We start from the raw sequence: 14,776 nt of genomic DNA on the forward strand, positions 1-14,776 counted from the left end.
GAGAGGAGGCGCGTGAGATACTAACAAAGATTACCTAGCTCCCAAGACAGAAGCAACTTTCCTTCTATCCTCATCATCCATCCTTTCCCAAAGGCAGCGTACAGTTTGGGGATCGCGAAGGTCGTACACCGAAAGTGTCTCTCCAACGGCTTCCTCAAGAAGCTCCACGACAGCGGAAATGCGTGCCAACATGGCTTGATGTTGCCTCCATTTAGCAGTGGATTGATTTGCATTGTCACCCTTCGAAAGCTCAACGAACTTGTCGACCAACGCAGTGCAAAGTTTGCACACACGTGCCAGTGTTTCATCTACGTCACTACTTGTGTTGTACCCAAACCACTTCGCTGGGAGGAGGCCTTCAACCTCCTCAGGGGAAATACATTGTGCCACATTCTCTTCCCAGTGGCTCTCTCGTTCTGTCCATGAGAGATCCCATGAGCGTATGTCTATTTCAGCTGCAGGATTGAAAAGAACTGTGCTTGTGGTGCGTCTGTCCCACTCTTGAAGGAGATGATTCCTGATGACGTCGAGGTCACGGGCGGATGACTCGGGGCCGGTGACAGATGCATCGTACGGGTTAATGGTATTCATTTTCCTGCAGCCAGTCATCCGTTCAGGATCTAATGTGTATGGTAGAATGGAATGCATTGTGCACAATGATCTTTTTCTTTTTTAAAAAAAAAAAGACAAGGAACGGTTACAATAGAAACACCAACTACAGTAAACTACTTTTTCTCTAAAAACAATGAGTGAAAAACTTTAACTTATTGCACCCTAAAGGGGGAAGGGAAAGTATGACACACCGTATGTGTCTTTTTTTTTCCTGCTATTTTAAGGGGTAAGAAGCACAGGGAAAAAAGAGGGCGAAGCATTAGAGTGGCGTAAGAACAGAAAATAAAGTGTAACGATGGTATTCCGGAGGCAGAAACGCTCTGAAAAACGGGGAGGAAACGCGGAATCAGAGATAAAACAAAATGTAAACGATGCACATCCGCACAGCAGGGGCCGTTACGCAGACCTACCCAAATAGGCAAAAAACAATAGTGAAGACCATAAAAACAAGTGAAAAAATATATGTAGAAGCCACGTGTGGTAAACGGAGTGCATCTGTAAGTATAATTCTGTGCGATGTATTTCCCAATAGATAGAAAAAAAACAGTACGGAGAAAAGAGAAGAATATAAGTTGGTCACGATATATATATATATATATATATATATGCACGAAAATAAAGTTTCACCGAGAAGTCATGCATGGACCCACCACAAAGTGACAAGGATGGCCACCATCATTTGAGTGGTAAGGCGCAGGGAGCTGGACATAATGGTCATTAGCGTCACACCCAGAGACTTACGTGGCGCTTCAGCAACGCATTTGAGGCGGTAATGCAGCTCAACATATCTCTGCTCGAGGTTATCAAATTCCTCCTCCGTCACCTCCATGCAGCGAATGGAAAGCTGAATCGCAGAAGCTATTTTGCCTAAAAGAGAGAAACCACGCAACAAGAAAAAACAGAGACAACAATGGGTAATTTAGAAGGAACCTGTCACACACCTACAGCCCAAAACTGCCGCAAAGCTGACTTCCTTTCAGTCCTCTTCAATTAAAAACAGTTTGAGACCACTCACTTGTGGTACTGTACCCTCTTCCATATATATATATATATATATACCCTATGGGTGCCAAAACCTATGAAAAAAAGAAAACTCCAAAGACTGAAGGATGAAAATGAATGGCAGCAACACTCCTTTTACCACAGTGTGGAGGTCCTGCGTAAGCTTGCCGCGGGAACAAATTCCTCTGGAGGCAGCAGATCCTTCGTAACGGGGCAACGATACAAAACGCGTACTTCAGGACCGCGATGTGGCATGGGTGATGAATGAGAGGCTTCATTCGATTTTTCCCTGATTTGTTTTTCTAAGGCTGCCTTGTAAGCTTCCCTTTTTTGCTTGGCTTTCCGGTTCTCTTCCTCTGTATACCGTTTAGTCTCCGAAATAGTTTCCTGAAGAAGGCGTTTCTCCTCTTCCAGAGCCCTATCCTTTGCTGCACGTTGTGCCTCCCGACTGGAGGCAATGTGTTTTTCTAAGTTGTCATAGAACTCTTGCTCTCTTTTCAGCCGGTTTTTCTCCTCCCTCTCATGAGCTGAGTAAAGCAAAAATTTATCATGGCACTCATTTGCAGAGCTAACTTTCTTCAGGCCTTCTTTCTTCTTGCTTGCATCTCGCGTAACCATGGACATGGCTTTTTGTCTCTTCAGCTTTTCAGCTCTTCGACTTTGCTTTTCTTCCCGCTCGATTCGCTCTATGTATTGATTAAACTTCTTTTCACCCTCTATTCTTTCCAGCCTCTCTCCCTTGCGGATTCTCTCAGCTTGCTCAGCTAGTTGCTTGTTCACCTCAGCAAGCTTACGACATTCATTCCATCTAACTGAAGGGTTGTCACCCTCGAAGCGAAAAAAACATTCAGTTGGTTGACCAAATGAGAGCGCTGCCGCGCCCTCCTCGACTGCACCATCGTCACTCCCGCGAGCCGCTTGTAAAGACGGATTTCTTCCCACATCGTGGACGTATCTTTTCCCACCGAAAGAAACACCCTTGCCTCCACCATAGTTCCATGCTGCCTCCATGGCACGCTGACGTTGGCGTTCATCCCTTTTTTTCTCAGCAAGTTCACGATTTGCATCCATTAGCGCTATACATCGATCCCGTTGAATACGCTTTCTCCTTGTATCATTATTCCACGGAAAAGGCTCGTAGTGCAGATCCCAGGCCGCTCCTTCAACTGGCTCCCCCTTTTTATGATTATCTAGTGATTCAAACGCTGCCTGCTGCAGTTGGTCTCGTAAGACCTTCTTTCCTTCTATGGTTTTCTCGGGATCTAACGCATTACATGCCACGGTGTAACTTTCTATTCCGTTTGCTTCAGTCTCCATGCGCCGGCGTTGCTGAGCCTCACGTTCAGCTCTTGTGCGGTGCGCTTGCTCCATATTTACCTCTTGTAAACTCTTCAGTAGCCTTTGCTTGCACTTCGCGTCGTCCCTTTCACCCCAAGCATCAACCTCGTGACGGTGGCACCGGTGACGCACCTTCTCTCCCATTGCTCGTTGCTTTTTCACTTCTGCCAGCTGCATGTTGATCGCGTTTCTCGACGGTATCTTGGCATCGTATATGAGGTACTCTACATTAGGGCGATTATTTTTCCCAACTACTGTCATGACTTCACCACTGAACTCAGCCATGGGCGCGCGAGGGGCTTGCAGTTCCTTTTTTGTGTTTACCGCAGTTGCAATCCGCGCGACCTTTTGACTCACAGGCGGCCGTCTGCACGGGGACATGACGCGATGGGTGTTCCGCACCGCCTGCGCTTTTGGTTGAGGTGGTACGGGGTCATTGGGAATCGAAACCTTCAAGTGCTGAAGAAGTGCAAACTCCTGCGACGCGCATTCCATAGGGTTGTCCAATGAAGGAGTGGAGACAATTCGTACAGGTGCTTAAAAATCTTTCCTATTTTTTAAAGAAAAAGAAGAAAGGAAGGAAGGAAGAGAATTACAAAAATCGAAGTGTTTTTTTTTAAAAATTTCATGCATTCGTGGAGTAACGCAAGCGTCGCTACCTCAGGAACCAGTCAGTGGTGGAGGGGTTATGAAATTGTATACAACACGCAGAGGGGAAGAGCGGAGGATGTGAAAAATAAACACACAGTCGCTCAGCCTCGCATACGGACACCAGAAGCTGTGGCAAATGCATTGCAAATTGAGCAAAAAGGACCCATTTCTTCGACCCATGGAAGCTGCGGTCCTCCCAACTGCAATGCGTGCGCATACGTGTCTCTGGTGTCCGTGTGTGTGGGGAAGGGGGAGAGGGGAGAAGCACAGGGGTAGAGGGCTATGTTTTTCCAAAAACAAAAAAAAAAAGAAAAGAGAGAAAGGTGAAAACACACTTTAAAAGGGAAACGAGAACGCCTCGTTGCGTCGCGAGCACCCAAAGTTTACGAAGGATTTTGGTATTCAGCAGGACACCAATATAACAAAGGTTAAGATCAAGTTCCCATCATCCGTTGTACGTAAGCATTGTCAACAACGGCGCAACCAGCTTGCTCACAGAATGTTTTTTTTCCTATTTTTGCAGCAAGTGTTTTTTTACTAGTTCGCACATCCTACGATACTTCAACTTCATAACTTCCTCCTCTGAGGGAAGCTTGGCATTAGTGACGAGATGGCTCTCACCACACTCATTCGCGTTCACATCAACTTTATCGTACAATACACTGTAAAAAAATTTTCTCAAAGTCTTCAAGAGAATACCCTGCGACCACGCAAATCCATGGCTCGCTTCACCGGGCATAATTAATGGTCGTGACACGTACATATCCAACTGCTGCAACTCCACGGTCCTGTTCCCGACAATAGTCAAGATGCAGCCGCTATTCTTGTTCACATCACAGAAATGAGGAGCTGAAAAGAGGAAAATGTAGCTGGGCACGCGAAGGCCCTTACGTATCCTGCCAAACATCCAGCCAGGAAGATACCTGGACTCTCTGTACCGGTCAAAACTCATAAAGTTTTCCGAGCGCTCACTCGACGCGTGGAATTCAATACCAGCAATGTGGGTGAATAAGTCGTTGCGCAACAGAAAGTTACACAACGCGTTATGGGTGTACCTCAGACAATTTCCTGTTGCCGTGTGTGAGCCGACGAAGGCGCAACCGGCGTAAAGCTTGTCCTCCTCCTCGTTCATGGGTTGATTTTGAACAAACTCATTTAACCGCAGCCGTGAGCGCTCCCTGGAAATTTCTTCTGTGAAACGGTACGTAGAAGCAATCCCGCTGGACGAACAGAAAAAACGCTTATTTATAATGCAGGCTACAGGGAGCGTGGAAAAGAAGCGTCGCACCGTTTCTTCAATGGAATCCAGTGGAACATCACAGTGTATTGAGCGCAGGCGGAGCTCTGCTCGCAACGATCCGAAATCTCCCGGGGGGAACGGGTAGAACATTTCGTGGCGTCCAACCAGCGGTGTAACAGAGGGAAGGTCCAGCATACAAAGGGCGAGCATGTACAAAACCTCAACGGAGTGATGGCCGCCGTCCACGTAGTTGCCGAGGAAAACAAGATTCAGCTTTCCTTGTATTGCCCTACTTAAGACGTGCGTATCTAAACAGTGAGCCAAGTCTGCGGCGTGCCCTCTGCATGGACCTATGACGACTGTGTCACCAGAAACTTCCTCGAGTGGGCGACCACCTTCGCGACGTGAAGCGGCCGCCGAAAGCACCTTAAGGAACTCCACCGTCGCAACACATTCGCCGCGCAGCACCGACTTCACTGCCTCTCCTATATGTAGATGTGCTTCTGTCGATACAGATGGCATCCACACAATCCTAATCCAATACTTATACCGTGGGCAAAGAGAGAAAAATATCAAGGAAGAAGGTAAAATGGACATAACAGGGAAAGAGTTCTCCATATACTGTTTTTAATACGCAAAACTTGTATTTTAAAATTTGTTGCATATGCGAGTATGCACGTACACGGAGGAGGTGGTTGGTGTCCTTCCTCAGCCGGCTTCCCAGCTGCCATTATGCCTTTGGCGTCTGGTGCAAAGAATCAATAGTGTCGTAGTACACAGACAACAGTTCAGACACCTCCAAGTAGAGATTGCACACCCTTTGCGTTGGAGCCACAACACTGTAAGTCTGCATGACGTCCAGCACCGGCTGATTCCGTGCAGCACCGATGATGCGAAACTCAGAAAGAGTTTTACGACGGGAGTATGGGGTGAGCCGCAGCGAATGCAAGGCGTGTCGTGTATGCCTTGGAAAGGGCGAGAACTTGTAGTAGCTCTTCAAACTGTCAAGATTCCGCCGCAAATCGCAACGCTGCTTTTGTTTTCGAGTCATTCCTTTCGCTATGCTAGTTGATGTTGACTAGACATATTGGTGCAATCAATCAAAATAGTAAGGGGTAGTCTTCTCTTTCTTTCTTCAGTTGGGAAAAATTGAATAGGTGCACGCACGAGCCCCGCCCTGCTGTACAATGCTGCCCACCCCCTCCCCCAAGAACATGAAAGGTAAATGATAAACAGTGAAAAAGGTTCATATCATAACCTTCTCCTTCGCTAGTGAGTGAACAGGTCCCAGTGCAGAGTTATGAGTATACTTACCCGCGCACGTACCCTATTTTTTTTTTCTCAACAGACCGACCGTACCGGGGATCGCTACCTTACCCCCACGGCACCGCTAGACGCACCGCGTGACATTCCTTCCATCCTACGTTTCAGTAGATACTGTTTCTGGCGTGTCCTTTGGTAATCGTAACGCCACACGAGCTCCTGATGGTAGTGATCCACCACACCCTGTGGGTTCCGTCCTGAGAGGAACCCAATCTTGTATAATTTTCGCTCGAAGTCACTTGAGGCATGCCACAACGGTCCCCAGCCAAGACCGGCTAGCTCACCAGAATTAATAAGAAAACGAAGAAACGATCGATACTCGTACTCGTCAAAGTTGCCGATTTGAATCGGATGAAAGTGTGAATCCTTCTCCGGGTCATACGGTGCGTACTCATCCAAACTATTAGCGAAACGGTCCGTTTCAACGTTCGGAAACCCGCTAATTCCATCAAACGGCTTAAAGTCCCTTGTTGTGCACGTAATGAAGAATTTGTTAGGGTCGTCACCGGAGAGGATCATTTTATTTAACCCACGAACGAAACTGAGCCGCGAGGCGGGGATGCGCGGAAGCTCTTGCGGGTAAAGGTCAATATCAGTTGAACTTTCGTTAAAAGAAGCCAAACCACGAAGAAAGTCTGGGTGCGGATACCGGAAGTGCGTCTCGTGCGAAAAGAGGTTCCAGCCGTCCACAACAATAACAACTGGAAGCTTCTTTTCTTCACTCAATTCGTCCATGAGAAATTTAACACACACACTTTGGCGATCAATTGAGGCCGGGGCCACGGCTCGGTGTCCCCACTCGCACAACTCATAGAGGTTTTGTGGTTGCCGTTCCCCTTGTTCGGTAGGCAGGTCCTTCGGAGTGCATCTCAATTTCCATGAGGTTAGTGTTGCACGATTGGCGACGGCAAAGTACTTCAAGAAGGAGCGTGCAGCATCCGGAGCATCAAAAAATCCGGGTAAAATAGTGCTTGGCCAACACCACTCTCCGTGAGTCCAAGCTTTCGCATCTGGAACATACAGCGTCACGATATTTCTACTTCGAGCGAAGTGCACCACTTGACACATCAGTGCACTCTTTCCGCATCCGGTTGGTCCGTCGACGATAAACCCTGTTCTGCCGTTCGTCAAAGAACTAAGCACAGAACGTTTGGTATGCCAATGCTGTACTTTGTCAACAAACAAATTAAGCAGGTGCGTTTCCTTACGATACAAGAACCCCCTCGGGTGCCCAGGGGGCATCGTCTGAAATACTCTTCCTCCTAAACCTTCTGGAAAAAATTGCATCAACTCGTCGTTACCTACACAGTACATCGAGTTAATGTCGTTAAAGCTAAGCTGCGTTGGGGTGAGCTGTGGCGGATGCGAGTACGTCCGGCTAACGGTTCGGACGGGAACACCGTTCTTTAACTTACGTGTTTCCTTCAGGGCAATTGCACCATCCCACATTGCCACCGGTGCTTCACAGGCGTCTGTGTAACATGTGACGGGGGGGCGCATGTACATTGCAGCCAAGCTCTTCTTTAGGGTCTTGGAGCGCATCCCTTAGTGATTTATTGGCTTGACCTAAGTTGTCCAGCAGAAAGTAATACGGGGGGAAGTGGGAAAAATATTTACGCACGATGAACCTCATGTAGTTCGGAGACGGTGATAGTGCAAGGGGCGTCTTTGGCCCCCCACGCACAACGTGATGTAAAAAAGTCTGAAGTCAAAAGCGTAGCTTCCTCCCTTTTCTCATCAACAGACGGCGATACACACACGCACATTTCTTTATTACTAGGGGTTTGAGTAAAACGAGAGAAAGAGCCGTCACCACGGAGCGTGATAACCAATATGCACCCTTGTTGTGACTACTGAGAAGTCATTAGGTTCTGGCATACCTTTGCAGAGCTACTGTAGGGAGGGTTTTGCACAGCCAACTCAGCATATTTGGGGTCCTTTTCCATGCAATACGGAGTCATCGTCCACGGCACAGTTACATCTTCCGGTTCGCCTTGATGAAGAGCAATAGTCCTGATTAACCCACCGCTGGAACCGTCTCGACTGTACGCGTGCGCGACGGCGCGCTGACAGAAACGGATGCATTCTTCTTTCGTCATCCCCGGTTTGTAATTGGCGTCGAAGAATGAATACAGGAAAACAGAACCACTTCCCCCCAGAGCATAGTCCAGCTTCACGCACGCACCACCGGTAGGAATGCTATAAACAGATCCCCCGTTCAAAGGATCATAACCAGCCACAATAATACCAGCGGTTATATTCCACTTGTTCATATAGCACAGCTTTTTGAATATATTGGCTGCTGTTGCAACATTCACCGGCTGCGAAATATCTGTCTCATAGCTCTCTAGATAATTTGCTGTCTGCTCGGCGAGTGCCTGAGTGTCGGCGGCAGACCCACTCCGGCAGCAGTATATCCTTTTGGCCAACTTCGTCAGCTTGTTGCTCGCGCGATTTACCACATAAGCTCCCGTGGAAGTTCGCGAATCAGCGGCCAGAACGACTCCATCCTTATAAGAAACAGCCATGATGGTTGTTCCGAGTGAAACCGCCTCACTCAGTTGCGGGTCGAGGACTGCAGCATCTGGTTGGAAATATTCCCTTGCAGTTTGGGCTGGTCCATTTGCTGTCGGTTCATGCGCCAGCGTCAGCGGGTACGAGGGTTCGTGCAAGAGTGTACCGGGGGGGCGTCTCAACATTCTTTCTTATTTCTGGATTTCTTTGTGGGAAACTTTGTTAAACTCCGAAAAAAAATAGATGTCATAAGTATCAGCTAATGAGACCGGGGGAGTGGTGTGGCACTGACAGGGTTAACTAAGTGATGTTCCCACCACGCAAAAATAGTTGACAAGTTAAGCTCCACTATCGGTATTGGACTCTCCCCCCTTTTGGTTCTTCTTTTTCTCCGTGTTAAGAACAACTGGAGGACAAGAGGTACTTACTAGAATATAGTGAATGTTTTCTTGAGCTCCTCGCCCACATTATGGTCCGTTGGGTTTGCCATCGCCTCATATACAACATTAGTCGCCGTCTGCTGGTAAACCGGTCTCCCCGTCGACTCGCCGAAAAGTTCTATCCGAAGTATGTGGGTTTCGTCGTCCCCGAAACTATGCTCGAATAGCATTCCCAGACACCCTGCTGAGGAAAATTTCGCCGGGTTCAAACGGTACGCTATGCGGTCGTCGGCAGACACCTGGGCGAGTTGAATCTCCTCCTGGTGTTGTAAACGTCGAACGGAATCAAATCCAACAACACTGGTGGGGTTGCAGAACAGCTTCACTTGGGAAGGGGCGAAATCGTCATTGGTTCCAAGGATCGATACGGATCTAATACGGCAAACCTCCTTGAGTGGAATGAGCAAAAGCAACTCCGGGTCAGCATCACTACATATTGGTTGATCGTTGTCACCTTTCGCCGGATCAAAGATACGCGCTGCCTCTGAAACACTATTTCGCGAATTCCACAGCTGCAAAAGATCAACGTCCACTTGTGCATTTAGTGGCGACCCCACACCAAACATACCGCCACGCGCAAATCCGTCCTGAAGATGATCATGTGTCCCGGTGCCTTGACGGCAGTTGCAAGGCATCAACTGTTTATTTATTTTTTTTAGCTCATCCAAAAACAATCCATCACAACATGAGGTAAATGAGCGCAAAAAAAAGAAAAAGGTCAACAACGAAAGGGCGGTAAAGAAAAAACAAAACAAAAAGCAGCGCTCCACTAAACATTATCAGAAATAATGGAGACTTTCAAGGAGGCACGCACATCATGATAACAAAAGCACGATGAAAGTACGGAGACGGCTTCACTCCGCTCACACAGCGAACACCGTCGTTAATGTGAATCTTACTTCTCATTAAATACCCCATGCACACGCACGACGAAAGAAATCATCCCTCTACTGGCATTTCCCCGGCGCAAAGAGCGCGGTATGATATCTGAACATTTCGTAAGTGACAGCGGAGGGAGGCATTATACCTTGCTCAGAAAAAACAAGCGTGACCATCGATGGAGGAACAAATTCTACGAGGGGTACATCGCTACTCCCTTCGGGCTGCCTGAGATCTGCGGTGCTGAGGGGGAAAATGTGGGCAAACTTAAAGGTCTCACAGAGGACGTAGAAGGGAACATTCATAGCAGATGCCACTGTTGCTATTTGTAGCGATCCCGTTGAATGAACGAGCCCTCCATGCTCGGTAACACAGTAAGCACCGGTGACGACAAAATCTACTTTGCTCATAACAGCGCCTACACCGGCATCTGGTATGATGGTGCAGTATTGCTGAAGCTTTTCTTTAAGTTTCAACCCTTCATGAGTTGCAGATGCTTTTCTTAAAAGTGCCTCACCGGTACCCTGAGGGTACTTTGCTGTTGCCGGACGACCCTCACAAATGTAAAAATGAACACCCTCCCGCTCCTGAATGGCACAGGCAATCGCGAGGGCCAACAAATCACCACAACCGTGAACCAGTATTCGCGAGGTGCTTCGGATGAAAGGAAGCATGTCATTGATTTGGTCTTTTTGGCTGCACTCAAAATCCCTGAGTCGTGACTCGCACCGTGCATTCATGTCAACTAAACTACTCCTTAAGTCTGGGCTGTTTGCCGCGTCTTTAGTTAGGTCTATGCGAAACCGCTCAAAGCCGTCACCGATAGACTTGTAGCCCTTCAACATATTCGTTATTTCCTTATCGAGCTCTGAATATGTTGAAAACTGTTTAGATGTCAGCAGCTCTTGCACCTCCTTCACCACCCTGATCATGATGCTAATATCATAGTCATCATGGGGCACTTCCATGTTTACTCCCCCCTTGATAGACACACTAGACCCAAAAGCAAACCGACATGAGTAGCAGCAATAACAGGAGCATGAAAGCATCAATAGAAAGTGGCGTCTTTTTTTTTTTTTTGAAGGCAGCGAGTAAAGAAGGGTAAACCAGCAGTTATCAGGCACTGAGATGGTAATACAGTCGATCTGGAGAAATGATTCACTTCTCTGTGTGGACGCAAAAATACGCATAGATAGGGCCAACAATGGGTGTTAAAGTGACTCTATAAAGAGCAGAACTTCTTGGCAATAATCAGGAACCTGATGTTTCGCCATCGCGTCCATGACCAAATCTTTTGTCACTGAGGGCGCCAAAATAGCAGTTTCCTTGAGCACACCCACAAGGATGGGCTTCAGTCCCACAGTCTCGTCATGATCATCTAGGTGTATCAACAGCTTCTTGAGTAATGGAGTGGCCTGTGATAATATCTCGTCTATAACAATCGGGCAGACTTCATCCTTATTTTCTAAAATGGCTAACAATCCCGACGCAGCTTTTGCACGTATCATGTCATTGGAATCATCGAACCGCAGGATAATTGACTGCAATATATCGCTAGCGGACCCCGCATTAATCGGTAAATAAGAAAGGTTCGGTACATTGACCATGCACATCAGCCTCATTTCGGGGTCATCCGCATCCGATGCATTGCACCAGTTGGTCACAACCTTTGAAGAGAGAGCAAAGGCATTGTCACACAACGAAGGCTCCAGCAATTTGCGGTGCCACTCCTGCAGCAGAGCACACTGGGAGCTTACGGCAACCTTTCGAAACAGATGTGCCTGACCACCAGGACGGAAGGCCCCTAGAGGTAAAATAACGACTCGAAGCACCTCCTCCAACTGACGCCCTGAAAACACTGGCACTTTCCGCCAGAGAAGTTCCTCCAGCACACGCATATACTGCAAACAGTCAGTGACGCGTTGTGTGAAGTCAATGTCGCTTAGTTTCAGTAAAAATATATTAGATAGCTGCTCGCCATACATACCGATATTGCTCGAACTCAGCACAAGGTCGGAGAACGCACTAACAGGCATTCGAGTTCCGTAGCGGGATAAAATTCTTTTAAAGTGCAAGTCATAAATAGCTCCCGGCTGCCCCGTAACGACAGTGGATAGGTGCGCAGTGCATTTCGAGACACGTTCCTGCACGGAAGGAAAACTGGAAGATCGTAGGCAAAGGAAAGCATACAGCAACACTGAGTCAAGTGTCCGTTGATTTACATCGTCGCGAACTTCCGGGGGTAGTGGGTTAACTGGTGTGGCGACAAAATCACGCTCCCCCAGAACCCTTATAACCACATCGAGAGTATCCAAGAGAGAACACAGTAGAGCTTCAGAATCGCTTTCCAATACGTCGCTTTTCGTCATTGCACCTACGATATGTGTAGCATTCGTCGCTGACAGCAGCGATTTCGAACCTTCTATAAGATACCGAAATGCAACCAAAATGCTGCACTTAACCGACGCAGCAGCGGTCGAAAAAAGCGTGGGGGAGTTGGTTGCCTCACCGTTTGCTGATGAAATGACAACAGTCTTCGAGCGTGACTGAATGACAGTAGGTTGTGATGCCTCAGATTCTTTCGGTACTTCCTTCGAAGTCAAAAACGGTAAATACTGATCCGGTGTGAGGAACTTCCCCAAAATTTCCAAACAGATAAGAGATTCTTGGACAACGTCCTGGCTGTCCCTTAGAGACTTGTACAACACACCCAAAATTTGCTCCACGAACTGTACGACAGATTTCTCAGTGTGGTAAATAGACATCCACAATATGCGTAACGCAACAACGCGTCTGTTGTTGGAAGAAAATGGAACAACCCAATCTATCGCGCAGACATCTGCAAAAACAGTCTCTATAAAACCACGTAACGACTCAGCAACCACATAACGGGCGCCCAAAGATGGTCGGCGTCGAAGAACAGGATAAAGACTTGTATCAACTGTAGTTAGTGACATGTCAGGATACTCCTCATCTCCATACCATTCAATATCCTTCATGGTAACCCTTCTCTTCGTTATATCGATGGTGTTGTCTTCGTTATCGAGAAGGTACTGTTTTCCCATATTTTCTAGTACCTGGAGTGCTTTCTCTGAGACAGCAGGAAAGTGATCAGTCACAAGAAGTAACAGATGGGGAAGTAGCCTTCGGTGCTGATCTTGACGTTCCTGTATGTCCAAAAGCGACATGGAAAGAAGGTCTACGAGGGCCGACCGCACAACCTCAGCATGATCATTCGCCAAAACAAACAATGTGTACGCAGTTGTCCGGTTTGCGGGTTCATCCTTGCCGTCGGCAAGGATCTCCACGGCTCCTCGTTGTATGAGTGACGCCAGTGTCCGCGCAGCCTCTGCCCGAACCACACTGTGTTTGTGTAGTAGACAGTTTTTTACGACTTTTGCCAAGGGAAGGGACACGTGCTTCACTTGTACGGGCTCAATTTCGCAGAGCCGTACACAGGCGCGACAAGCCTCCTTCTTTAGATCAGGGTAGGCGTCTCGCAGACAATTTTCAAGCAGTACCTGCAAAAAATCGATATAGTTCCGAGGCCCGATTTCATGGGGGAAAGTTTCCATGCAAAGCACCGCAAGCCTCAATAATAGAAGTCGCAGTTCCTCACTTTCCTCTGCAACGGGCGAAACACCTATTCGCGTTACCACTGCCGGCAAAACCCAGTCGAGGACAGACGGCGGCTGCCTCACAAGAATAGACGATACAATTTGAATGGCGTACTCACGACACCTCTCAGCACTGTCCTCAAACCCCCGAAGGCAACTACGGAGCAAATCGAACTCTTCTCCTTCTGTTAGCTTGCCGTCTGAACACAGATCAAGGAGTTTGGTGTACGCCTGCAACCGCTTTGGCCGAGCAACATCGGAAAGTTCATTCAAATGCTTGGGGAAGAGATCCATCAAGTACCAAACAAGGGCTATATCAACACTATGAACGTTGGAAAACTGATGTGAGTAATAAAATTATCGAGAAAAGCAGTGTAGATATAAACAAATTGTCCATGGTTAACAATCAGTGGTCGCTCCTACTTCCCTCATAATAGGCTAACAAAGTGAACCTTCGCTTTTTTTCAACACGCAATAGTAAAGTTATGGCGAGCGCCCGAAGGTGGACCAAGTACCTACGGCGATAGTTACGTCATATCAGAAATATGAATACGTTTGACATAGTTTCAAATTGCAACGGGAACCGTCCTGGTGTTTTCTGCACTGTACAGCAGGGCCTGAGGTTGTCAAGCCCCACACGCCAAAGATTATCTACCATCAACGTTTGCTTCTTTCGTGGTAGAAACGCGGCAGACCATCAACACGTTGACTCCCCATCCCCCTCCCCCCCAAAAAAAAAAACCGTATGGCTACCATTTAATGTGTAGCACCGCAGAGCAGGGCATCTCAGAGCGACAATCACATTAAATGGTAGCCATACTTGATACTGTAAAGTAATACAGCATCCCTATCTGTTGTCTTTCCGCAATTCACCAGTAAATGCTCACTTAGAAAGGTATATAGTTTCACATGAACGTAGAATGATTAAGCGAATAAAAATCAGATTAACATCAACGAACAAGCGTGTTACCTGAAAGTGTGCAACAATATTTTCTGCTGTATGACGGTCATCTACTTTCGACGATGCCTCTGCAAACATACGGAACAAGCCACAAGATCCAGGCTATCACGGCGTGCATCACCAAAGGAACCGATCAACGACCCTGAAGGAGAGAATTAATGCCCCAATGACGTGTAAGAAAAATCTCATTCGAGATATG

At 47.5% G+C, this 14,776-nt stretch overlaps 10 protein-coding genes across 10 annotated transcripts; 1 reads left to right on the plus strand and 9 right to left on the minus strand.

Annotated features, from left to right (window-relative positions):
• Positions 1 to 30: 30 nt before the first annotated feature.
• Positions 31 to 648, minus strand: TbgDal_VI910 (hypothetical protein, conserved; the record flags this gene model as incomplete). Its single annotated transcript, XM_011775596.1, has 1 exon — positions 31 to 648. One exon carries the CDS (start codon positions 646 to 648, stop codon positions 31 to 33), a length of 618 nt encoding a protein of 205 aa, XP_011773898.1.
• A 1,101-nt stretch (positions 649 to 1,749) lies between these two features.
• TbgDal_VI920 (hypothetical protein, conserved) lies at positions 1,750 to 3,447 on the minus strand (the record flags this gene model as incomplete). Its single annotated transcript, XM_011775597.1, has 1 exon — positions 1,750 to 3,447. The coding sequence occupies one exon, from the start codon at positions 3,445 to 3,447 to the stop codon at positions 1,750 to 1,752; it is 1,698 nt and encodes a 565-aa protein (XP_011773899.1).
• A 132-nt stretch (positions 3,448 to 3,579) lies between these two features.
• TbgDal_VI930 (hypothetical protein, unlikely) lies at positions 3,580 to 3,879 on the plus strand (the record flags this gene model as incomplete). The annotated part of the gene is made up of 1 exon (XM_011775598.1): positions 3,580 to 3,879. The coding sequence occupies one exon, from the start codon at positions 3,580 to 3,582 to the stop codon at positions 3,877 to 3,879; it is 300 nt and encodes a 99-aa protein (XP_011773900.1).
• A 235-nt stretch (positions 3,880 to 4,114) lies between these two features.
• TbgDal_VI940 (kinetoplastid-specific phospho-protein phosphatase) lies at positions 4,115 to 5,461 on the minus strand (the record flags this gene model as incomplete). Its single annotated transcript, XM_011775599.1, has 1 exon — positions 4,115 to 5,461. The coding sequence occupies one exon, from the start codon at positions 5,459 to 5,461 to the stop codon at positions 4,115 to 4,117; it is 1,347 nt and encodes a 448-aa protein (XP_011773901.1).
• A 112-nt stretch (positions 5,462 to 5,573) lies between these two features.
• On the minus strand, positions 5,574 to 5,894 carry TbgDal_VI950 (hypothetical protein, conserved; the record flags this gene model as incomplete). The annotated part of the gene is made up of 1 exon (XM_011775600.1): positions 5,574 to 5,894. One exon carries the CDS (start codon positions 5,892 to 5,894, stop codon positions 5,574 to 5,576), a length of 321 nt encoding a protein of 106 aa, XP_011773902.1.
• A 317-nt stretch (positions 5,895 to 6,211) lies between these two features.
• On the minus strand, positions 6,212 to 7,708 carry TbgDal_VI960 (hypothetical protein, conserved; the record flags this gene model as incomplete). Its single annotated transcript, XM_011775601.1, has 1 exon — positions 6,212 to 7,708. One exon carries the CDS (start codon positions 7,706 to 7,708, stop codon positions 6,212 to 6,214), a length of 1,497 nt encoding a protein of 498 aa, XP_011773903.1.
• A 308-nt stretch (positions 7,709 to 8,016) lies between these two features.
• On the minus strand, positions 8,017 to 8,865 carry TbgDal_VI970 (proteasome beta-1 subunit, putative; the record flags this gene model as incomplete). The annotated part of the gene is made up of 1 exon (XM_011775602.1): positions 8,017 to 8,865. One exon carries the CDS (start codon positions 8,863 to 8,865, stop codon positions 8,017 to 8,019), a length of 849 nt encoding a protein of 282 aa, XP_011773904.1.
• Positions 8,866 to 9,107: 242 nt separating this feature from the next.
• Positions 9,108 to 9,755, minus strand: TbgDal_VI980 (hypothetical protein, conserved; the record flags this gene model as incomplete). The annotated part of the gene is made up of 1 exon (XM_011775603.1): positions 9,108 to 9,755. The coding sequence occupies one exon, from the start codon at positions 9,753 to 9,755 to the stop codon at positions 9,108 to 9,110; it is 648 nt and encodes a 215-aa protein (XP_011773905.1).
• A 312-nt stretch (positions 9,756 to 10,067) lies between these two features.
• Positions 10,068 to 11,189, minus strand: TbgDal_VI990 (eIF-2B GDP-GTP exchange factor; the record flags this gene model as incomplete). The annotated part of the gene is made up of 1 exon (XM_011775604.1): positions 10,068 to 11,189. The coding sequence occupies one exon, from the start codon at positions 11,187 to 11,189 to the stop codon at positions 10,068 to 10,070; it is 1,122 nt and encodes a 373-aa protein (XP_011773906.1).
• Positions 11,190 to 11,210: 21 nt separating this feature from the next.
• On the minus strand, positions 11,211 to 13,910 carry TbgDal_VI1000 (hypothetical protein, conserved; the record flags this gene model as incomplete). The annotated part of the gene is made up of 1 exon (XM_011775605.1): positions 11,211 to 13,910. The coding sequence occupies one exon, from the start codon at positions 13,908 to 13,910 to the stop codon at positions 11,211 to 11,213; it is 2,700 nt and encodes an 899-aa protein (XP_011773907.1).
• Between the last annotated feature and the right edge of the window lie 866 nt (positions 13,911 to 14,776).

Source organism: Trypanosoma brucei, chromosome 6 (genome assembly GCF_000210295.1).
Source record: "Trypanosoma brucei gambiense DAL972 chromosome 6, complete sequence".
NCBI classification, from domain to species: Eukaryota; Euglenozoa; class Kinetoplastea; order Trypanosomatida; family Trypanosomatidae; genus Trypanosoma; species Trypanosoma brucei.